This window comes from Ananas comosus, linkage group 11 (genome assembly GCF_001540865.1).
Source record: "Ananas comosus cultivar F153 linkage group 11, ASM154086v1, whole genome shotgun sequence".
Taxonomy (NCBI): domain Eukaryota; kingdom Viridiplantae; phylum Streptophyta; class Magnoliopsida; order Poales; family Bromeliaceae; genus Ananas; species Ananas comosus.
The window spans coordinates 446787-471248 of NC_033631.1; the positions used below are offsets into that span (position 1 = coordinate 446787).

Consider the following 24462-nt stretch of genomic DNA (forward strand, 5'->3'; position numbering starts at 1 on the left):
CAATAGGGCAAAGTACAGATTTTTAAATGACAAGGAGAAAAAATGAAAAATCGAATTTTGACAGAAAAATTTTATGTAATTTAGCCATAAATATAATATATATATATATATATATATATTATTGGCCCGCTCAGAATCTAAGTTCAGACTTCGTCCCTATTTGAGATAGTAAGTAATGAAATAGACAGCCAGTAAATGAGAATCCGTGACCTACTCTGATACTGATTATTGAAAATTTGGTAATTATTTATAAAGGAGAGCTTTTTATATAGAGTTGTTTGGAGTTCGGAAAAGAACGGATTATGAAATAAACTACTTATTTCGTCTTATAGTAGTAGAAAATAATTTTAGCCTCATAATATAGGACAAAATTATTCAAGAATGGCGCGACAACCGGCTTAATAAAGTATATGAAATTAACCAAATAAGGAATGCGGTATCAAACCCTTCTTCACGGCAAAAGCTTAGGATAGTACACGATTGTACAAATGCAATCAGTTTTTGTCTTACCGTTGGCACTAATTATTAATTTTAAAAGCACAAGCTAATAGAAAAATGCAATTAACTCAGTTAAAGCGTACAGATACAATATTCACATATCTTGATTGTGACCTGATTCTATCCAGCCTCGGGTAGGAACTTGTACAACTTTATGGAATGTGGAAAATCAAATCTATGAATCTCTGACTTTAAGCACCCTTAGATTTCGATTATGACCCTGGCTCTGAGCGTCCAAAGATCTCGATTATATCTCGATTGTGAATTGGTATTATCTGGACTCCTGCAGCACCTATACAATTTTGCAGTATGTAGGAATCGAATCCATGGTTTCTGACTCTGATACCAATTTTCGATCATTGGTGCTGACCATTATCTGTAAAAGCTCGAATTATTAGAAAGATTCAACCAATTCAAGCATAATTTGGTCCAATCCAATTTCCCACCACTTCAAATGAGACTCAACTGGATTCGATCTTTCGTCATGAGACAGAACACTAGTCCTTTTAAGAGCACATATGATATTTTTTTCATTTTGGGGATATATAGTTTTCTCAAAAACTCGGTTGTAGCTCTGGGCATCCAGAGATCTCGATTGTATCTCGATTGTATCTCAAACATAGTTCGATTCAATCCAATTTCCCACCACTCCGACTCGACCGGATTCGATTTTTCGCCGTGAGACAGAATGCTGGTCCTTTTAAGAACGCATACGATATTTTTGTTCTTTGTTTTGGGTGGGTTAGTTTTGTCAAAAACAAGTGATAATGAGTTTGAAAATGGCATTAATTCTACACGTGACTTGTCCTCAGCAATGAATGGTGCAAAAAAGATATAAGATTCGTACACTTTGTATATGAGGCATTAATTATTAGATACTCTTTTTTTGTGTTTATGTGATTGTCACCACATATACGTGTAGGTTTGAAGTTCCTTACATTCACACTTATTAGGTTTTAGACTTCTCGTACCAAAATATTATATTGAGTGGATAATATTTTTGTTCTTTTCGTTATAAAAGAACAATATTAGTCATATTTAATAAAAGAAAAAATAATATCTAATATATCTTTCAAAATCTCAAAAACATTTAAAATATAAATATCTCTGGTGGATCAAAATGCCCTTATTAATTGTTTAAAAAAATTCTTTAAATTTTTGCAAACATCTACTAGGGTTTACGAATGAAATTTGAGGTTTAAAAGATATTTTGATAATTTCAAGATAAATTTAAAAATTTTGAATAGTAGTCAGGGTTAAATGAGCAAAAGCCCCTTAATAAAAAGTTATAAGATTTATTTAATCAAATCAAATTCTAGTTGAAGTCGAGTAAGATTATGCTTGTTTTATTGAAAGTGGAAAGGGATGAAGTAGTTTTCGACCCTAAATACTCGCTTTCCTTGTTTGCTAAGGATTGAAACTTAAACTCAGCAAAATAACATAATCGACTTTAGCTACGGCAAAAACAAAGAAAAAAGTAAAAGAAAAAAAAATACTAACCAATCTCTCACATTTTAACTTTTACGTTATTCAATTCCTACAAACAAACAGAAAAATAGAAAAAACTTCAATTCCACAACTATGCATACAAACAACTGAAAGAAAGTAATTTTAAACTTTAATTTTTCCGAAAGCCTACTTAAATCTAAACTTTACTTTCCATAAAACAAAAATGTAGGGACAAATGCTTCAATTAATCCTAAAAGTTGATGATCTAATTGCAAAATAAAAATAATAATAATAATAAATAATTTAAGTCTAAAATGAAAAAACCAAAAAAATAAAATATCTCTCATACTTCTAGCGTTTACATCATTCACTTTCTACCTAACAGGTAGTGACAAATGCTGCAATTAACCCTAAAAGTTGAAAATCTAATTGCAAAGAAGAAAAGAAGAAAAAAAAAGAGCTAAATTACATAAAACCTCCTGTTTCAAAATCCGATTTTTCATTTCCTCCCCTGCCATTTAAAAATCTATACTTTGCCTCCTTATAAAATAAAAATTGATCACAAGAAGTACGGTATAAACTATAATGACAAAATGACCATTTTGCCCCTCACCATTTTTGGCAACAGAAGAGAAGGCTGAGAACATTTTTGGCATAAAAAATATATAATAATATTTTATAAACAGGACCCTAACGTATCACTAACGGCAAGGGGTGAAGTGAATATTTTTTATTTTACAAAGAGGCAAAGTGTAGGTTTTTAAATGACAGGAGGGGAAAGTGAAAAATCAGATTTTGACAGGAAAATTTTCTATAATTTAGCCAAAAAAAAAGGAGAAAAGTTCAAGACTAAAATGAAAAATCGTGTAAATATTGAGAACCAATAATGCAATTAACCCAGAAAACAATAAATTAGAAAATAGTCAAAATTGAACTATCAGATGGAATAAAAAACATATAAAAGTACAAAAATGGAATAAGAAAATGCACCCAATGTAGGCAATAATTTTCAACAATTTTTCAAAATCAGCAAAGAATTCAAATCAGGTGAATATATTTTCTCCCCCATCACTTTCATCCTTCCATCTTCCTGGAAGGAGATTGGAAAATTTTAAAAAAAATTTCAAACCAAACATGTCACATCATTACTTGGACTTGATAATTATAACAAAAACAACAATAAATAATAATTATTAATATTAATTTAATATTAATTATTGAGATATATATCAATTACCAAGTAAGATTCTGCCACGTGGCACCGCCTCATTGCCCCTGAGGTCGTGTTAGATTTTTCCAAAATTATTCTAGATACCATTTGAAAAAAAATATATATATATATATATATATATATATATATTAAAAAATTTCTTTTCTCTTGATATTTTTATAAATAAAAGTTCTAATAATAATTTTCTATTATTTTCTGAAGAACCAAACACTTGTGGAGGGAATATTCTATTTGAGATTTGGTCCCCTCGAAATTAGATTCCAATTTCAATCAATATAAAAGCTAGGGATGTCGATGAGTACGGATATTCGAAATTTTATCCGAATCCAAATCCGAACCCGAACGTAACGGATATATCCGACGCTAAACGAATATGATTTCGGATATGGATATAAAAAATAAAAACCCGACGGATATTGATTCGAAAGTGGATTTTGACTGTACCCGACCCGAACCTGAACCCGCCCCAAACCCGAATTTATTTTACATTATATATAACATATATATAAAAATTTGATATTATATTGAAATTTGTATTTTAAAATTTTATATTTAATATAATATATATTTTTAAATATTGAAATAAGAAATAATTATTTCGGGTTTGAATTTTCAGGTTCGGGTTCGGGTTCGGGTTCGGGTTTCGAATTTTTGGTCAAGTTCGGGTTTGAATATGGATTTTTAAAATCCATCGGGAATTTTTGGTCAAGTTCGGGTTTGAATATGGATTTTTTAAATCCATCGGGCCGAGTTGGTCCTTCGGATTTGGAGTCGGGTTCGGATTCGAATTTTTTAAAAATCCGTCCCGAGACCGACCCGCTGACGTCCCTATATTAAAAGGAGTGGATTTTGTGCCCACATTGCGTGTAGCATTTGGGGATTTTGTAATCAATTTCTTTTGTCGAGGTGGAGGATCCTCTACCACTCTCGGGTGTAGGAACTTTCCTACAATCCAACTACATGTCATGCTCCCGTTGGTCGGTCGATGCATCTGTTTCTACCTACTGTGATAGCAGTCGCATGTCGCATATACCTGCAATAGCGTATCGAATGATTTGAGTTTAAAGTAAAGCGCTTCAAAAGTAGTCATATTAGAAGAAACACGAGATAAATAGAAGTACAAAATGTAGAGTAAACTACGATTTTTGGAATTTAAAATTCTTATTTCAGCTTTCAGCTGCAGCAGAATCTTATAAAGATGGCTACAGCCGACAGTAGGGATGGGGTGGCAATCTAGCTCGAAATTCGTAAGCCAACTCGTGTTCGGCTCGAAATGAGCTCGAGATCGAATTGCTCGTTTGATAAACGAGCCGAACAGGAGCAGGGGTTTGTTCGCTCGTATTCGGCTCAATAACAGCTCGAATACATGTATTTTATATTTATATATACATAAATANTCGTTGTTCGTGAGCCAATTCGTGTTCGGCTCGAAATGAATTCGAGATTGAATCGCTTATTTAGCAAACGAGCCGAACAGGAGTTGAATTTTTCAACTTGTTTAATAAACGAGCCGAACACGAGCTGGGGTCAGCTCGTTCATGTTCGGCTCGAAAACATATATTTTATATTTATATAAAATATATTTATATATCGTTATATATATAAAGAAATAATTATATATATAATCTATATATTTTTATTATTTATTTTAGCAAAAAAAAATATAAAGTCGAATTTAATTATAAAAAAACTTATTTATATATAAAATTTCAACGATTAGATCAAAGTCTAATAGGTAAGATTTTATAAAATTATTTTTTATATATATCCTATTTAATCCATTTAACTTATTGTTCGTCGGCCAGCTCGTGAGCCAGCTTGTGTTCGACTCGTTTATTAACGAGCCAAATACGAACTGAATTTTTCCGGTCGATATTTTAAACAGCCCTAGCTCACTCGTGTTCGGCTCGTTGACACCCCTAGCCGACAGCAAGAGCAGAAAGTAATTAATAATGCTAGGAGTCTGGCATAACTCAAGCTCAAAATTTTTTGCTCTGACACCATGTTAAATAATGCGAAACAACCGTTGTACTCTAAAAACTTAAGCTTATATATTTTTATATTCAACAAGCTTAAGCCATGTTTAAGAAGCAAAAAAAAGGAAAAGTTCAACCATGGTTTGTGGCATTAATAAGCCTTTTTATGCTTAATTTTTGTGCCACATCACACTAAATTAAGCCCTTAATTTAAGACCTAATCTTTACCTCAACCACCAAAATATACATGGCAGGTAGAGAAGCACTAATACCAGTAGCAATAAATAAATCAAAAAAGCACTTTCTCACACCTGTGCTAAGCTTGTGCATCCCACTTGTACAAAAAATATTAAGAGAGAGAGAGAGAGAGAGAGTATAATAATAATAATAAAATGAATGGTTGAAACTTAAACCCTTTTTTGCTTTGGCTTTTTTGTTTACACTTTTTGTAGAATAATAAGATAGGACATTAGATTACCTCAGATGGTGCCTCATCAACAATTTAACACAAAAAAATTTAAAAAAAATGCTTTATTTGATCATACAAAAATGTTGTTTAAATGCAATTAGGGCTTACAATCCAACTTACTGTTCGTGAGCCAGTTTGTGTTCAACACAAAAGAAGTTCAAGATTGATTCCTTGTTTAATAAATGAACTTAAAACAAGCTGAAGCTGAAAAATCATAACAAACCAAACTCATTTATATATATATATAACTCGAATATACAATTATATATTAAAAATTTTTACTATTTTGATTTTAATCCAATTCAAATATAAAGAGACCTATAATTTATGACGTTCAATTATTAGACGAAGATTCTAATTTTTTTTAATTCTCTTCCAACATTTCAGCCAGTAGTAAGGCTAACAATCTAATTTGTTGTTCGCGCCCCGGCTCATGTTCGGCTCTTTAATAAACAAATCGAACACAAGTTGAATTTTTCAGCCCGATAATTAACGAACCAACTCGTGTTCGGCGCGTTTATTAAACAGGTCGAACTCGGCTCGCTCGTGTTCGGCTCGATGACAGCCCTAAATACAACTACTTAAAGATATTTAAAGTTCATGATACAATCAATAAGTAAAAATTTTAGTACGAATTTTTATTTTTAAGACCAAAAAGCTGAGTAATATAAATATATTTTAAAAACTCCAAAAGCAACGAACCAAGTGATCTCTAATGGATAAAATAATGCAAGAGTTTTATTTTTCTAGAAGTTTGGTAATCTGTGTACTATAGTTTATTTCATAATTTATTGTATTATACTAATTATATTTAGCAAGATGACAAAGTAGCTGATCCAATGTTTGGGACTAAAACCCTGCATAAACTACTATTTATTGGCAGCATGGAGAACATATTTTCAAACAGTAATGAGTAAAATAAGATGCTCGTGTAAGTTGTGGTATTTTAATACATTAATAATTCTTAGTGTAGTAATCCGTGCGATGCGACAGATAGATAATTAAAAAAAAATAAAAAATGGCGATAAAAAAAGAGGAGCGATGGAAAAAGCAACGATAAGGGATGGGATTCATCTTGCCGATGAAGAAAGGTAAAAGCCGAAGAAAGTGGAAGAAGAACAGTTCAATCCAATTACAGAGATGTGACCCGATTCAGTTCAAATTAAAAAAGAAAGAAAAACCCGATTTGATTCAAGAAAAAGAAGAGAAAAATATATGAAGGACTTGAGCCGGTTCGGAAGAGCCCACACTCGACAATTATTGGTTCGGTTCAAGCAAAAAAAAAAATTCGGTTCGGTTCGAGCAAAGAAAGAGAGAAATATATCGTGAACTTGAGCTGATTTAGGATGAAGCCCACACCGGATAATGAAGGGAATATTATCGCATGGCAATTTTAGGAAGAATAATGTACGGTTATGGACATCATATGGTTGAAAAAATAATATTGATATACTATCTTATCTCATACTTCTTTTTTTTTGCCCTTCTTTTAAATATGGAAGCTGTGATAGATTAGTTGTTGTTTGATCTGACATCTAGAACAACTTTATTGCTTCCAAAAGCAACAAAGGGTCATTTGTTTCCATGTAACAAAAGGAGGTGAAACTTGAGCGGAATAATATTAGTGTAAAACTAACGAATGCCGCTTCATTTATTTCATTTATAAATAAACTTAACTAGAAATATAAATCAACTAAGACTTAAAACCTCGAATACCAACCACCAAGTCTTTTGCCACTTGCACCGTCGGTGAGCTTCAATGAGATTAGAGCTACGTATAAACAAACAAATTTTATATTGAAATACGCCAACAATGATAACGCAGTAAAAGCTAAAATGAACTTCCGTGCCTGTTGCAATAAAAAGCTAATAGAAATATTTTAATGACAGTTTTAAATAACTCTGCTCAAACAGCACTTCATTAGAAATTTAGCAACGTCAAACATGCTCCCTTTTCTTTAGCAAAGCTTTAGGAAAAAAAAAAAACCTCAGAAAAAGGGACTATCAGATCACCCAAAACAGGCCAGGCCCAAACATGCTAACACATACAGCCAAACAAAAAGTTAAAATTAAAATAAAATAAAGAAACCAATAATTATGAAGCAAATCAAATTAATCAACTCCAACCTAGCTATTGCAAAATGTAATCCTCTCTTTTATGTTTAAACCTCATATGAACATTCACAATTACATGAAACTCATTCATTTTCGAGTTTGTATAATTCATTCATTCATTCAGAAACTCTTCTAAAGTATTTAACAAACTGGAAAAAAAAAAAAAAAAATGGAAACACCAACACCACAAAAAGAGGACATCAAAACACAAAGAATTGTCGATCGGCCGCAAGTGGTACTGACAAGTGAAGTGAAACTGTAAAATAGGATGTATATATATTTTTCTCTTTTTTTTTTTCCTGAATGAATACACTTTCAGAGAAACTTTTAGCAGGTAGTTTTCTGCCAAAAGTTTTCAGAAATATTATTCTGAATACAAAATAATGAGACAGAAAAGGCTCTGCAAGTACCATTAAATTCATCCTTGACAAGCTTTACTTAACATGAGTCATGGAGGACAACTAAGCATAGCATCAAGTAAGAACCACAAATGATCTCAGATAGCGAAAACTCAAATGATCCTCAGATCCCGATTTCGAGCATTAGGACCCATTCAATAATTTGGTTTATATGATTAAACATTATTGATCTTGGTGGGGATCACAGGGTTACAAAGGGAGTTGATGCATTGAAGATGCAGGAATTCTACTAAAAAATGGCCTCATCATAAATTTGTTCTCTCATTATAAATAATCCCTCTTTTTTCCTGAAAGTAGGTGACCACTTTTTCGCTTTCAAAGTCTTTAGATTATCAAACCTGTAATTCCCAGCAAAAGTGGAGAATTTAATGTTGAAATTATCATTACTTTTTACTACTTTTCCTTCTTTCTAGCAAGGTAGATTATATGATTAATCACTAGAGGAAAATACAGCAAGCATTAACCGCAATACTTTGTTGACCAGAAAGCATCATAAGATCACCATAACACTGCAAAACTGACAGAGTGTTAACATGGTAAAAGACATTATGATTCTGCAATATATATCAGTACAATATCAGCTTGATTATTGCTTGGATTAGATTAAAATAAGATAATTAAACAACCGAAGAATCTACTTGATGCATATGCAAATCAGAATCTGCATCAGTTACAACAATTTCCAGTAAGCTTTTCGACATAAAATGTTCACATGCTGCATTATGCAAACTACTATCGATAATTATACATTAATCGCTGTATAATAAACGAGTTCCAAATATGACTATCACAATGGCAGAAAAACCAAATTAGAATCCCCCTCTTAATCCTTTCCTTCGTCGGTCCTAACTTGCTAAGTGAATATGTGATCTTTTTTCCTCTTTGTACTATATCCACCTTAAAAGAAGGTACCCAAGGATCCTTAAAAAGCATGGAACTACTACCTTTTGCTTCATACTAGAACATGGTTGGTCCTCCACTTTTTTGTCTCATAAATGGTGCAGTAATGGTTAAAATGCACTACAGGTCCCTAAACTTATATTAGTCAAAACTCGACATTGGTCCTCAAACTTCAAAGTTGGACATTCAATACCTGAAACTTTTGAGAGTGCTCCACTTAAGTCCTTGTTGTCACATTAAAATAAAGGAAAATTATTTCGTGCACCTCAATACGAATCCATCAGCCCGTACTTCTATTTTGTGATTTCAATCCAGCCATCCAATTTCTAAGTAGAGAAAAGACTGCAACTCAATGAGCTGTAGAGATTTGAATATCAAATGGAGTGCCTGCAAGAAAACTAGAGTGAAGCACTCAAGCACAAATGGGGTTATCAATATCTAACTTAAAAAACATTAGAGGAACAAAATGGAAGTTAAATAGGAGTTTGGAGACTGGTAGTGCAATTTGCCCAAACAAGAACAAGCAAGAAAATTCTGCATGCAAATTCAGTGGCCCCCCACCCAAATCTCTCTCTTTCTATCACTTCTAATAAAAAAAGGCCTGCAACAGTTTCTCCACTACCCTCTCTCCCCTTTTGGCAACCACAACCTCACTTCATAGTGCTTTGCATGTGCCCCCTTCTGATTCCTGGGGGAAGACATGGAGCACTAACAACTAAGCCCTTTCATCCTTCCTCCCAAACACTCTTTGTTGGACCAGCTTTAGGCTTTTAAAAGCAGCCAATGTTTCCCCCCACAGAAAGCCCTTTAACACTACCTTAGCCCATGCAGCATGGTGTTGCTTTACCTTAGGGATAAAGGAAAGAAGCTTCAAAGGAGATTCCCCCTCTGAGGAGATCTTGTACATATAATACCCTTCAGAATACACTTATTTGTGAGTATACCCCTCAGACATTTGCAATTGACATTTGCACACTTCGCAATCACTCAAAATTGCTTCCATAGCATAAAACTTTTCAATTTGAACACAATCATATTTGCATGTATATTCTATTCAACCTTTTGAGTCTTCTCATGCTGAGGACTAAAGAGGTCTTGTTCAGAAATACAACAATTTTGCCAAAAATCTCATATTTTCAGCATTGAAGGCCTCGGGCAGACGTGCAAATATGACTATTCCTGATTGTATTTGTCAATAGAGGCTGCTCCAAAGTGCACAGCAAAATTGTAACTTTGAGGCACTATACACACAATTATGTGGATTATGAGGGGTGCATGTGCAAAGGCGGCTTGCCCCCCTTCCCCTTTCTTTGCAAAGATCACTGTGATTTTGCATTGCTATGAATTGTCTTTTTCAACAAATACTCATCATATAAAGCCTTCTTTTACCATTATAAACTATAAAGAAGAAAATCACAAAGGCCATATAATCTTTACTACTTATCTGTCATCTGCACCATCTACTATTCCTGATCAGCACTCAAGCCTCAATTCTCAAAACTAGAGAATGAATATACCATGGGTTTAATTTATCACTGTTACAAGATAGCAAAGATTCTTTTGAAACATGAAGAAACAAATTCATATCCAATATAATGGTAAGTAGTTTATGCAAGCTGTGGTTAAGGAAGCTAGAAGAGGATAGAAGTTTAGATGGTGATCATGAAGCAAAGACTACTGTTATGATAAAAACCCCTTAAAGAAGAAAATAACTTTCTAATTGATGCATATGCTAAAGTGGGCTAGCGATCATTGGTGTCAGCCGACAATGACCGGCCTACATGAACGTCTACTACATGTTTAAGTGATGCCTTAATGTAGTAGGCAAACTGAATTTTCATACTCAAGCTTGCGATGATTAGAAATATAGAATGCATGCAAGGTTAGTTCAACCTATTATTGCATGAGGTAAGATGTGTCGATAGTCCCCATGCTATCCGATCTGGCTACGGGGTTCCTGCACTTTTCACTGGAATCACTTAAGTTCATGAACTTTAACACATACCATGGTTTAAAAATAAAATAAAATCTAATTTCTTATAAAATGACTAATTTGAACTAACTTATTTCAAATTGCTTCAAATGGGTCAGAGACTTTACAACAAAATTAGCTTTTCAGGGAGTGAAGCGCAATATATGTTTAAGTTCAGAGACAAGTACTTTGGACAAAGCAAAGAGATCAAATACCAATATTGAGATAGTATAGTGATTATCCATATATTTTACCAAAAACTTGTTCTAATCTTTTAGAACATGTAGGATTGATCCACACATCCTTCCACGTACTCGAACTCTGCTAATTGCGAAAGTCCAGTATATTACATTCACCCCTCCTAAAAAGAAGTTTCGTCCGCGAAACTTGTATATACTTACCTCAAGATTTCGTTGAGAATAGATAGGGATAATTCTCTTGCATTGCACTCTCCAATTCCCAAGTGGCTTCTCGTTCCTCGTGATTACTCCAAAGGATCTTCACGTAGGGTATCTCGCGATTTCGAAGCCGTTTTACTTCCCGAGCTAGGATTCTCACTGGGTGCTCCTCAAAGCTCAAATCTTCTCGTAAATTCGTCTTTTTCTTCCTTTTTTTTTTTTTGGTTAATTAGATCGATGTTTGTTAAGTTTTAGAGTCCATGAAAATCGTGTACAAACAGTTCCTTTCAAGGGAGTTTGTTTTCTAGTCTTTCTAGAATTTCCAATATATATTGTGGTTCTTTCTTTTATACTCTCTCTTAGATTTGATTTCCTTTTTTAATTTCAAGAGAGTTTGTCTTCTTACTATTTTTTTACCTATTTTCGGAGGCCGAAACTGCTTTCATTTTGCTTAATAAATAAAGTATATATATAGCTCGCTATCTATTTCTCAATATATATATATATATATATATATATATATATATATATTTTCTATTTGTTTGTTTAAACAAAGCCAAGCACAAAAGGTAGTAATGTCTCATACTTTCCAATTCACGCCAGGAATAGTGCCCACAAAAGCCTCATGGGCTCGTCTCGAGAACAACATACATAATAATCCAATTAATGGACCAAAAAACATCAACAAATAAATGCTTTCTCATTCTGAGCAAGCAAAGGAACTGTGATTTGTGTGACACGTATTGAAGCATGGCTTAAAAGATATGAAAAATCAACACACACACACACACTTCTTTCCTTAGTTTCTCTTCTTATGTCGACATTAATTCATGTTGGCACTTTGGTATGTCTTCACATTCCTACACAAATATGTCGACACGAAGACACGGACTTGAGAATGGGCAAAGAAACCGAAAGGATTAATCCGAAATAATTTAATCAAAATCACAAGTTGCTTAGAGACAGATATCATTAGAAGTTCTAAATGTGAAAGCAATAAAGTAAATAGTTCTTAAGCACATAAAAACTCCTAACTCACGCATTGTCTGATTAAAGATCAGATACCACTGACAAAGACTGAGAACAAAGTGTAGTGGCTACAGACAAATGGCTTAGCAACTTGTTGTTTAACCGGTTAGTAAAGAGGATAAAATATAGCAAGTGGAAATACGAGCACTGGAACATGGCTAATTTGCAGCAATAGCTTTCTATATTAATCCACTTACCATTCACCAACCAATGCAATTGTGCACAACTTCCCTCCTACTTGCATAGTGGGATCAGTATCAGATCCCGTTAACATACTTATCCTAGCACACAACTACTCTTCAACTTACTAGACCCTCTGCAAAACCTCCTATTCTATCTTATATGTGATCAGAAGCATTCGGCAAATATATAAACAGAGAGAAGGCTTCTATCAATGGTTTTACTTATGCCCTCAAGTCCTAGATGTCGGTTAAGTGAGTAAAGCATAATCAGTAGTATGAAATACGAGCTTTGCAAAGAAAGATTGGACCTGATTTTGGGCCGAGGTACTTTTGTATGGACAAGTCCAGGTCTGGACCAGTAGTTTCTACACCTATTTAAAAAAAAAATAAGAATACAAGTATTTCGGATCTGCATTTTCCAGCAGGTATTAGCAATAACAGATCCTTTTAGTCCTAATTCCCATCAAACTCAAGTATTTAATCTAAAGCTTGTTTTTACCTCACAAAAAAAAAGGAAAAACAATGTAAAGCTTATTTGCAGATCAATGTAAATGAATTCCTAGACATGCCAAATAGTTTCTACCTAAGAATTCATATAGCTAACATTGAACAAAAGTTACTAAACTAAATTCATCAAAGAGAAATCAGAGTCAGGCCGAGAAATTTTAGTTAGTCTGCCGCTTAGCTTGAAATGATAAAGTTTCCTAAACTTTAGCAGAAACTAGCTATCAAAATGTTCACATATCAAAGCGGTGAATATTTTCATTGCCATTAAAATTAAGAACAAATTAACATTTCTTTTTCTGGGTTCACATACTTGGGTGTATAGTTGAAGTTGAAAGCTATAGGACAATTCAAATTTCCTACTGCTTCATGCAACCATCTGTATGGAAAAATGTCACTACACAAGGAAAAAAGTAAAAACATTGACAAAACCAAATAAATATGCGACCTATTCAAAGTGTAGTTGCAATCAAAACGATAGTTTTGCAGCATTCAAACTGAAATAGAATATCCAACACCATAATAGATTATCAGTACATGCATCAAAATTGTACAACAGAATACTCCTCAATCACATACAGTGCCACATTACGCACATATTTACACGGTATTGTCAAACACACATCATAATAATAAAACAACTTAATGAAAGGGGGAAAAAACCACAGATTAGGCTTTACACAAATAAAAGCAAGCCACTTATCTGCTTATGGAAAAAAGCTAAGATTCTTACGAGCTTATTGCAGCGGCTTCTGGGTGGTAGTAAAGCATCTCCCTCCAAATCATCTCCCTGATCATATCTTCTCCCATATCTTCATCTATATCAAGATCGATCGGAACCTGAGCTGGCGGGTTGGCATTGGGATCATAAAGTGGAGACAGATAAGGGTGTCTTAATGCCTCATCAACACTAATTCTTTTAGACGGGTCAAAAACAAGCATTTTCTGCAGTAGATCGATAGCCAACGGATTCGCTTGCGGATAAAGACTAGGGAGGGGAACGCCAGGAGTGTAAGGAAGAGACTTAATATATTTGCGGGCTTTCGGATTGTCAATAAAGCCGAGATCGGCATCACTAATAGTGCCGAGTACATTGATAATGAGCTTGAGCTGATTAAGGCATTCAGTACCTAGAACATCATAAAAGAAATTTGGGTTACAAGGTTGAGTGTTCCGAGTCTGGTAAATTTTCAAAAAATTCACTGAAACAAAAAAAGAACAGTTGTTTGGCTATAAAACATAAACATATAGCACAAAAATAGATGAGAGTACAAAATCTTGATGTAACGATTCCGCCTTTCATCATTTTAAGATTAAAGAAACTTAAAAGCATAATAAATAAGTTGTTTGGTAAAAGTACTTGAATTAGTTGACTACTACCAAGGTTATTCATAGTTTCCTATGGTCTTTTTGTTAATATTGTACAATAGAGAATTCTTTGGAGAAATGTTCGTGCAACAAAAAAAAAAATGAAGAATATTGTGAGCGTGCCTGGGAAGATTGGCTTGCGGCCTAGAAGCTCGGCAAAGATGCAGCCCACGGACCATACATCAATAGACGTGCCATAGTTGTCGCAGCAGAGGAGGAGCTCAGGGGCCCGGTACCAACGTGTGACAACATACTCCGTCATGAACTGGCCCGCCTTGCTGTTGTTCGTGCGAGCAAGGCCAAAGTCACAGATTTTGAGGTCACAGTTTGCATTGACCAAAAGGTTACCAGGCTTCAAGTCTCTATGAAGTATGTTGACTGAGTGGAGGTACTTCAGACCTCGAAGTAGCTGCACATTGGAGAGAACGGGATGACTCCATCACTACTAACCATTGTAAAACATGTGTAAAACAGTTAAAAACTCTGTCGAAAGAGGTCTCAAGTACGGTATTGTACTATGTTAAAGATTTAAGTTTGCAAACTTTGTTCTTCTACGTCTTTAACAAACTTTGTTCTTCTACGTCTTTAACAATGGGGTTTAAATATCTGATAGGAAAAGAAGATGGAAAGTAACAACCATTTATGTAATTTGTCAGGAACCTGGTGTTCCACGGGAAGATCCATAACATACAAATTTCAATAATTTATTTTAATGGTATTATTTTTTATTGTAAGGACAAGCAAGCATTATTTAGAACCAAATGTGTTTGGAAAGGAATGCCATAAAAGACAGAATCTAAGTAACAAATTCTCAGTTCAAAATTTGTATATCAATACTGATACGAGGAAGAGAGATGATCTTATTAATACAAAGAGTCATGTGCTAGTCATGTGATGACTACACACTAATACATGTTACACCCTAATATATTATATGCTAATACATATTTCACATAATATGCTAACACATATAATATACATAATGGATCACTTACTTTTTTTAAGGATATTCCCTATTAGGAACTATTAAGAGTCAGGACAGCTAGTCGAAAATTTTGGTTCCATAGAACCTTCTCAAATTTGGGCAGTGCTCAACAGTGAAATTCTTATATGATGGTAAAGACAATAACTCCACTTCACTACACAGCTGGTGTGCAAAAGGTGCTACAACTTGAGGTAGCGGTGAACTCCCTCCAAATGGACAGAGACTTCAAGCTCAATTTATTCTGGTGAGCGTGCCAATTTCTCAATCTCTTAATAAAAGAAAACTTGGGTGAGAAAATCGAACTAACAGACTTTAGGAAGGCTCAGAAAGCCACGTGGAGAATGCGGATGCTCTTTCAGTAGGCTTTTACTACTTGAATTTAAAAAATGTTCCACCAGTAAAGGATAAAAGTGGTCTCACAGATGAAATTATCTTTGCATGTAAATGCTCACTCCATTGTTACGTGGCGGATTCACAGGTTTCCAAATCTACAATATCACAAAATGTCACATCATTATATAAATTATGCACAGATATATAATATCACAAAATACCACACCCTTTGATTGATTTTGCAAACAAGTGCTGATTTAACAACAATCCATCATTTCCACTTGTCTTGCTTCATATCCTGAGTAGAAAAGAGTCTCTCATAGAAAGGTTTTGAATCAGGAAAAGTCAAATACGCAATTCTTGCACACCTCTGATCTCAGCACAAAATTGTCAAGTGAGGATTCCCACCTATCGTAATTCATCATACAATGACTGAAAGACCTGATCCCTCCTTTGGCATGGGTATAAACAGTCAGTTAGACCTGAAGGGAAGTCCTTGATCCTTCAATCCCTCTCTGAACCATTCTACAAAGCATTTTACATCATACACTGAATCTCCCTTTCCAAACCCATCTACTACCAATCGACATCACATATTGTATCCAAACTTACTTTAACCTTCATAGTTCTCTTATTTCATGAAACACTGCATAGGATTCATCCTTAATGAATCTGAACTTTATTAGTCCATAGGAATCACATTAAAGAAACACCACATAGACTCATCCTTCCTAAAAGGTTATCAGTTAACTCAACGGAGCGCCCAAAAAAAAAAAAATCAATAACTGCTAGTGAAAAGATGTGGAAACCTATCGTCCAGATGTTTTCTGAATATGAAAAACTTGACTCTCAATCGTTTGCAATTAAACCTAGACTCACTCCCAATTGAACATAACTGAAGAAAAATCGAAGCAATTATTTGACCCTAATAAAGCTAATCTAAACATTCAAGGCGTACTAGGCTGGAGGAAAGAGATACATATACACACAGCTTTTAGTTTGCTAAGGGATTAGATCCAAAAAAGTTACCACACCTGCAATCCAATGAAGAAATCAGGTTGTAAATAACAGATAGCGAGTACATAGTGCTTGGGGGTATCGAAGCGGGAAGCAGGAAGCGGATAGCGGATAGCGGATAGCGGATAGCATAGTGGCCGCTATGAACCAATAGCGGGATTCATAATAAATTATTTAAATGTTTATATTCCTAACTGCATTTGTATTTAAAATGACATCAATAACATATTACCAAATATAAAAATATGACACTCTCAATTTCTCTACATTTATATACCAAGTAATGTTTCTACTTAGCATAGTGATCCTTCATAGCCGCGGTGAACCTTAATGGTCACTGATAAACTTGTGTTGTTGTCATATTGCTTTTCTCCCCACACAAATAAAATCAGAATTTTCTCATTTGTTTCTCGTAAGAAACATAATTGAATAGTTCCGCCAGTACCCAGTAAGTAGTTTATTTCTTCTATTAGGATAATTTTTTAAATTAGTGATTTTAGGACTTAACCGACCAATTGAATCTTTAGAAAATTGAGATCTAAACTGGATCAGCTTTTTATCCCACTATAGCAGCCTCTATGATCCCAGTCCACTATATTCTGTTATTGATAGCATAGCGTAGCATACTACCATTTACCCATTAAAACCGCTATAGCAACCGTAGCAGCCGCTATATTGGAAAAAATCAAAAGTGGAAGTGATCTCATGAAAAAGGATCCAATATATAGAAAATTGGTCATTAAAAGCAAGTACTGAGTACTTATGCAATCAATAATCAAAGCCTCACTGAAGTATTCATGCATATATTAAAAAAGATTTGGATTGCCTTTTTCTTGAGGCCCAATAACAAACGTCGACTTTCAAACAAGCCTTCTAGATATAAATATAATATTAATAATCTAAACCCAAAAGGATAGTTTTTCAACCGCTAACATGTAATCCGATTAAATTACTCAATACTACTCTGTACCAATATAATTGTACTACGCCCTACAATACAAAAAGTGTCACAAAGTTAGACACATAAACCACAAAAATATAAGATTTGTGTAAAGTCCAAGTGACATTTCTCCATTATCTCTAAAATTTATGATGCAAATATGGAATCATATGAGAAGAAATAAGCTAATTAGAGCAGTAAATCAACTTAGCAAGCAATTCATAAAGAAGTCACATTGTAAATAATTGATTTCGAGAACCAAGCTATGTAAATATTACCTGAAAAAGAAAATATTGACAGTGGTCGTTGGAGAGTGCCTGAGACGACTTGATAATCTGGTGAAGATCAGTATCCATTAGTTCATAAACCAAGTAGACATCCTTGAAACTTCTCCTATGTGGCGGCATCATGATGTCCTTCAAAGCAATAACATTATCATGCCGCACATGCCGAAGAAGCTTTAATTCACGCAGTGTTCTCAGCGCATCCACACGGTTATCAAAAGCATTGTGGATCTTCTTAATAGCAACTTTCTCATTTGTCTCGCGGTTTATGGATGAGCACACGATACCATAAGCTCCCCTCCCTATGGGTTTGATGGGCACATACTTTGTATCGATCTCAAACAGAGTTTGCCACATGGTGTAGTAGTGCTTACCTTGGTTCCCCATTCCATTTGGAGGGTCCACCATCATAGCCATTTTCCCTATAAAAATAATAATATTACAGATTGAGCCTGTTAGAGTATCATCAAACTAAACAGAAATGTTACAGATTGAGCCTGTTGGAGAGTCATCAAACTTAAAAATTGTGTAAGGACCTGTTATTCGGTGTAGCGAGCACTACTACTTAGATAAGTACAATTTTAAAAGTCCTCTCACCAGCTTCTCTTAGCAGTAAGATTAGAAGGTCCTATTTGGAGCTTCAACTTTTGGTAATTTAGCTTCTATTGCAGTAAAAGCCCAAACTTTTCTTATTGTCAAACAGATTATTAGAGGCGGCTAAAAGCAAGGCCAAACAACCTGGCTTCCGAAATATCCTTGCAGAAGGCTAGAAGTGTTTAGAAACTAGGTGTTAAGCAAGCACATTGTCGGAGCTTCTAATGTGGCGCAAAGCTTAAATGAGCTTTTGAAACCTGAATCAAAGATTTTGCTTCCACTATAGCAAGAAACTGAAGAGATGGTTTTAATAAAAAAAAAAAAGTTATCGGTGCCTTTTCAAACAATTCTACTCAAATTGCAATTCTACAAAAGATCCAATCAAGCCAAACCTTATGAGTATGCTTTTTACAACAACGGATTAAGGATTGTTTGGCCCTGCTGGAGCTTTCCCAGAAGGGTTGTGCTACTTGAAACAGTTCAAAGTAGCATCACCAGCTTCTTTCACAGAATTCCCCAACAGCTACAATTTGTAGGCCTGTAGCAGACACAGAAGCTTTGGATTGAAGCTTTTGCTTTTGGCACCCGAAAGGTAGTTTCAGCTTAATGCCGCAGCAAAAGCTCGAGATTTTGAGAAGAGAAGCTGCTCTAGGATCCGGCCAAACAAGCACCTACTTAATATCTTCACTATACCTAAAAAAGTAAAAGTTGTAAATTTGATTGACCTAAAACCTCAAGAAATTATCCTGAAGGAGTACAACCAATTAAACTCTTCAATTACACTAATGCAAAGAAAAAAAATTCTTCATAATAACGTGGTTGTCATTAGAATCAGATGAAGCGAGATCACCATAAGATAAAAAATGCCCAAAATATTCACAGATAGAAAGCGTTTACCTTAGGAATACCTCACAATTTCTCAAATCAACCTAACTATTCAAACAATTTCTACTCAAATCTCCCCCAAAAAACCAAACTTTTCACACTGATCCGATCAAAATCGCACCAATATCACCAAATCCGCCCTCAATCGAAGCCCCAAAGGTCCCAAATCCCGAATCCCACCAAAAATCCCCCGGATTCCCCAAAACCACTCGTTCAATTACGTGTCCCCCTCAAATTCCCACCAAAATCGCCTCCGAAACCGTCGAATCGACGCATCTTCGACGCGACCACCCCCCCCACCAAAACTGGCTCCTCCGATCACATCTCCTCCTCCCCCAATCCGAAGCTCGATCCACCAAAATCCACTGCCCTAATCCGCTAGATCTTAGAGAGAGAGAGAGAGAGAGAGAGAGAGTGAAGCGTGGCGCCAAAATAAAATAAATAATAATGGGCGACTCTAATTATCTACTTATCTTAGGCGTAATTATATAAAACCCCTTGTACTGTCGCATATTTTACTTTTGCTCATGTCTCAATTAACTTTTACATAAAAATTTGTTTTATTTTCAATTTGTATATTTTATCACTATTTCAAAATATCCCAAAAATTTAGCATGATCTTTGTAAGACACTGATAAATTAAAGGACTAAAATTAATATGAATTTTTATATGAAAAGTAATTTATACAAATAATAATATAGCAGGATTTCTGCATAATTTATATTTTTATAAGGCTAAATATATGATACTTTATTTACTATCTTAAAATTACAACTCAGTTTTTATACTTCCTTTTCTTAGTTTAAATTTTAATATATATTTCATTTTTGTTCAAAAATTAAATATTAAAATTGTAAAAAAAATAATTTCTGTACAAAATATTTATGTCACCTTTTAGGAAAATGTAATATGTAGATATATATATAATTTATATAGCTTCTGAAGAATGTACAAAAACAATAAGGATCAGATTATAATATTACAAGAGTAAAAGGACCGTCCGTACATGTTAGCCGTTTTTCCCGGATTAATGTTTTCGTGTGTGTTTGGGGGGTGTCGCTCATGCGCGACACGTGTCCCATGGCTCTTAAACTACACCCGCGGGTACATCGTACCGCGCCTACCACGTGCACGCAATCTCGACCGTCCGATCCGAGGGCCACACCGTACCGTCGGTGATCGCAAGATCGCAACCGATTCCGCTTGATATTTATCGAGTACGCTTAATCCTAGCCGTTGGATCCGTGGACAGAGCTTTGCGGGCCCTCGAAGTTTGGCATATCACATGCTTCTGAATATTCCGTAGAAAGGGGATACGATTCCCTGGACCCGGTCCACCTCGTCAGCAAAGAGTGGGTCCTTTTTTAAATTTTTAAGGTTACTGAAAAATATTAGTTTTTTTATTTTAGATTGTTAAAATATAAATTTATTTGTATTTTGTATGGATTAATCATTTGCTTTTATTTTATAATTAAGATAATAATAATAATAATAATAATATAGGAAATTTTTCAAAATTACAATTATATTTAAAATAGAATTAAATATATAACATATAAATCAAACTTTTGAAAATGGTGGAAATTATGGTTTTTAATTTGTACCTGAGCTTAAATTCTTAATTTGAATTGTAAATCTAATCAAAATTTTTAATTTTATTTCCTATTGGAAATTGAATTGTTATGACCATCTTTTTAATTTAATCTACGCTCTCCAAATATTTCATATTGCTAAAATTTGTAATTCTAAAATATATATAAATTAAGCACCAGTATATATTATGATTAAAAATGAAAAAAAGTTTAAAAATTACCTTATTTTTTCACTAATTATATTTCACCGCTTAATAATAAATTACAATTGCAATACAGCATAGATTGTTTTGAGACTCTTGTTTTATTTTTTATATTTAAATATTTTAAATTTATAAATAATTTATCGTCCCCTTCAACACTATTTTATTTAAAAATTTTATTTAAAAAAATGATAAACTTCAAATACCTTTCGTATTTTCTTACTTTAATACTTTGTAGTTTAAAGTGTATCAAATTAGTACCCCGTGGTTTCATTTTTATCTTTTCGTCAACTTCTCCGTTAATATTTCGTTAAATTATATAAAAAAAACTTCAGATACCTCACCTAAGTTTATCCAATATCCACTTTAGTACCATTTAATTTTAATTTTGTCATTGATTTACTGAAAAAAAATAGTGGAATGGATAATAAAAAGAAAAAAAAATAAAATTATAGAGTACTAAATTGATACACTTTGAACCACAGGGTACTAAAGTGAGAAAGTGTGGAAGCACAGGAATGGTATTTTGAAGTTTTTTTAAAAAAAAATTGATAAAGGTGTCAAATGAGGCCTGAGATATTATTTTTGGAAAGCGGTTCATGGTGAACCAGGTTCACGCAACAATTTACATTTCAGAGTTGAATGGAGCAAACTGTTCCACGTGGCGTCCACTGAACGGGGAAACTTTTTGAGCTGTCCAATAATGAGATGCCACGTACGCACCCGACACCGCCCGTTTTGTACGGAACAAAGATGACGTGGCTAGCCTAATACACGGGATCGTGTTGTAAATTAAAGCGTGCAAGTAACACGTGGGCGAAGGGGTAGGCATAAGGTCACTATCCAAACCTATAATATTGTTTAAAAACAAAATAACATTATAAAAAAAAAAAAAACAAAAGAGAAAACTTCAAATACCACCCCCGTAGTTTCGCACGTTTTATTTTAGTAGCCTATAGTTTAAACTGTATTAATTTAGTACCGAGTGATTTTATTTTTCTCTTTTGGAAAAACTTTAAATACGACTCATGTGGTTTCACACTTTTTTACTTTAGTATCCTGTGATTTAAAGTGTATCAATTTAGGGGCAAAAGAAGTATTTTGATTTGGTCTTTTTAAATAAGTTGAGTGGATAATTCAAAATATGAAATTAAATTTTGATTTATTCAAATTCAAACTTAAAATTACAATTTAAATGTTAATTTGAATCCATAAATTTAATTTAAGTTTGAAATAAAATTTGAATAAAACTTTATATAAATTAAATTTTAATTTAAATTTAAATTCATAAGTTAGATTCAAAATACTTGATTAANATTAAATTTTAATTTAAATTTAAATTCATAAGTTAGATTCAAAATACTTGATTAAATTTTAATTTTTAATTTAAGTTCAAATTAAAATTTAAAATTATATATTTAATTTTTAAATTTTAACTCATATTTTAATTAAAAAAGTTGAAAAAATAAATTTAATCCGAATAAATATCCATTCCGTCCGTATTCAATTTCCAATCCGGCCTCCTAGGCCAGATTGAAAAAAGAGGTGATTGGGGGATTCCCATTCCACTCGGGAATCGGAATCGGAATGGAACTCACGCGTACTAAACACCCACAAACGGATTCATCCATTCCGATTCCGATTCCAGTTCCAGGGTGAAAAAGAAGCGAACCAAACACGCCCTAAATTGATACACTTTAAACTATATGGTATTAAAGTGAGAAAGTGTGAACCACAGTATGGTATTTGAAGTTTTTCCCTATAAATATATATTAAAAGAAGGGATAATTGCCGATATACCTCTCAAAACTTCGAAAATATCTCATTTATTCCTTTTTTTTTTTTTCTTTCCAATATATCCCTCTATGTTCCTCCGTTATTCTAAAATATTCCTACAGTTATCACCCGTTAAGTTAACTTGGGTTAAACGTGAGTTAAATATCTACCACAGTTAAAAAATCGAAAATGTCACTTTTACCCTTAACTTAAGGGCAAATAAGAAATATTGGTGATGGTAGAAATGTATATTTGAAAAGACCAAAAAGTAAAATACTTTTTGTGCCCCTAACTTAAGGGCAAATAAGAAAGGTTGGTGCTGGTAGAAAGGTATATTTAACAGGCAAAATAGTAATTTTATAAAGATAATAGAGTTCATTAACGGATTTTAACTATAGGGATATATTTGAAATAGGTTGAAACGTAAATAGGTTATTTTTAATATTAGTCTTTTAAAAGAATAAATTAGAAAGCTGAAAATTTTTCAGAAAGCTATATCTATACCTATCTATACCTATACAGTATTCCTCCTAAATTGCCACATGGCAACACTCCCTTAATTTGTTGAGTGTGGGCTCCACCTTGAACCGACTTAAGTTCTCCACATATTTTTCTCTTCTTTTGCTTGAACTCGACCGAATTTTTTTTTTCTTTGCTTGAACCGAACCGATCGTTGTTGTGTGGGCTCCTCCAAAGCGACTTAAGTCTTCCACATATTTTTCTTTTTCTTTGCTTGAAGCGAATTCAGTTTTCTCTTTTTTTACCTGAACCAAATTGGGTCAACCTGTTGCATTGGGTCAAACTGGCCTAACTACTCTACATGTTTTCATCTTTTTTCTGAAGTTTTCTCTTTCTTTGCTTGAACCAAACCGATCACTGTCGAGTGTGGACTCCATCTGGAACCGGTTCAAGTTTTCCTTTTTTTGCTTGAACTGAACCGGATTTTTCTTTTTTTGCTTGAACAGAACCGAATAACATCTCTGCAGTGAGCGTGGCTGTTTCTCTTTCTCTTTTTTCTACTGTTACCTTCCTTCATTGATAAGATGAATCACATCTCTCATCGTCATATTTTTCATTGCTATTTTCTCTTCCTTTGTCACTAATTTTTTTTTTCAATATCTATCCATCGCATCGCACGGACTACTACACTAGTCTATAAGCAAGAATACCGACGGTCCCTAGACCAAGTGGCAGAGGGCTTGGTGGTTGGTACCCGAGATCCAAGTTCGAATGCTAGTTGATTCACATTTCCAACTAAGTTTATTACTAAATGAAATAAACGAAGCGAATAGCTTACTACCTATCTCTCTCTTGAAAAAAAAAAAAAAAAAAAAAAAAAAAT

General features: G+C 33.8%; 2 protein-coding genes across 3 annotated transcripts in view; one reads left to right on the forward strand and one right to left on the reverse strand.

Annotated features, from left to right (window-relative positions):
• On the reverse strand, positions 13641-19883 carry LOC109717598 (mitogen-activated protein kinase 4). Of its 2 annotated transcripts, XM_020243446.1 has the most exons (4): positions 19561-19883; positions 18064-18491; positions 14634-14919; positions 13872-14272 (listed from the first exon to the last, which is right to left on the reverse strand). In XM_020243446.1, exons 2-4 carry the CDS (start codon positions 18484-18486, stop codon positions 13872-13874), a joined length of 1110 nt encoding a protein of 369 aa, XP_020099035.1. In that variant the 5' UTR covers positions 18487-18491; positions 19561-19883. The 2 variants fall into 2 exon arrangements, with proteins under 2 accessions (XP_020099036.1, XP_020099035.1); XM_020243447.1 differs by lacking the exon at positions 19561-19883 and having other exon boundaries at positions 13641-14272; positions 18064-18486.
• The window catches only part of LOC109717597 (protein kinase and PP2C-like domain-containing protein), a 14242-nt gene continuing 9716 nt past the window's right edge, over positions 19937-24462 (forward strand). Inside the window, exon 1 of the mRNA XM_020243445.1 lies at positions 19937-19962. The gene's annotated coding sequence lies outside the window, so the exon portion shown is untranslated. The remainder of the gene's footprint in view (positions 19963-24462) is intronic.

What these genes read in the sequence shown, in the direction of transcription:
- LOC109717598 (XM_020243447.1), bottom strand. Translation starts at nt 18,486, where the DNA reads ATGGCTATGATGGTGGACCCTCCAAATGGAATGGGGAACCAAGGTAAG. An exon ending in GTCAATATTTTCTTTTTCAG is followed by an intron (nt 14,920 to 18,063) that starts GTAATATTTACA and finishes TCCAATGTGCAG; the next exon opens with CTACTTCGAGGTCTGAAGTA. An exon ending in CCGCAAGCCAATCTTCCCAG is followed by an intron (nt 14,273 to 14,633) that starts GCACGCTCACAA and finishes ATGATGTTCTAG; the next exon opens with GTACTGAATGCCTTAATCAG.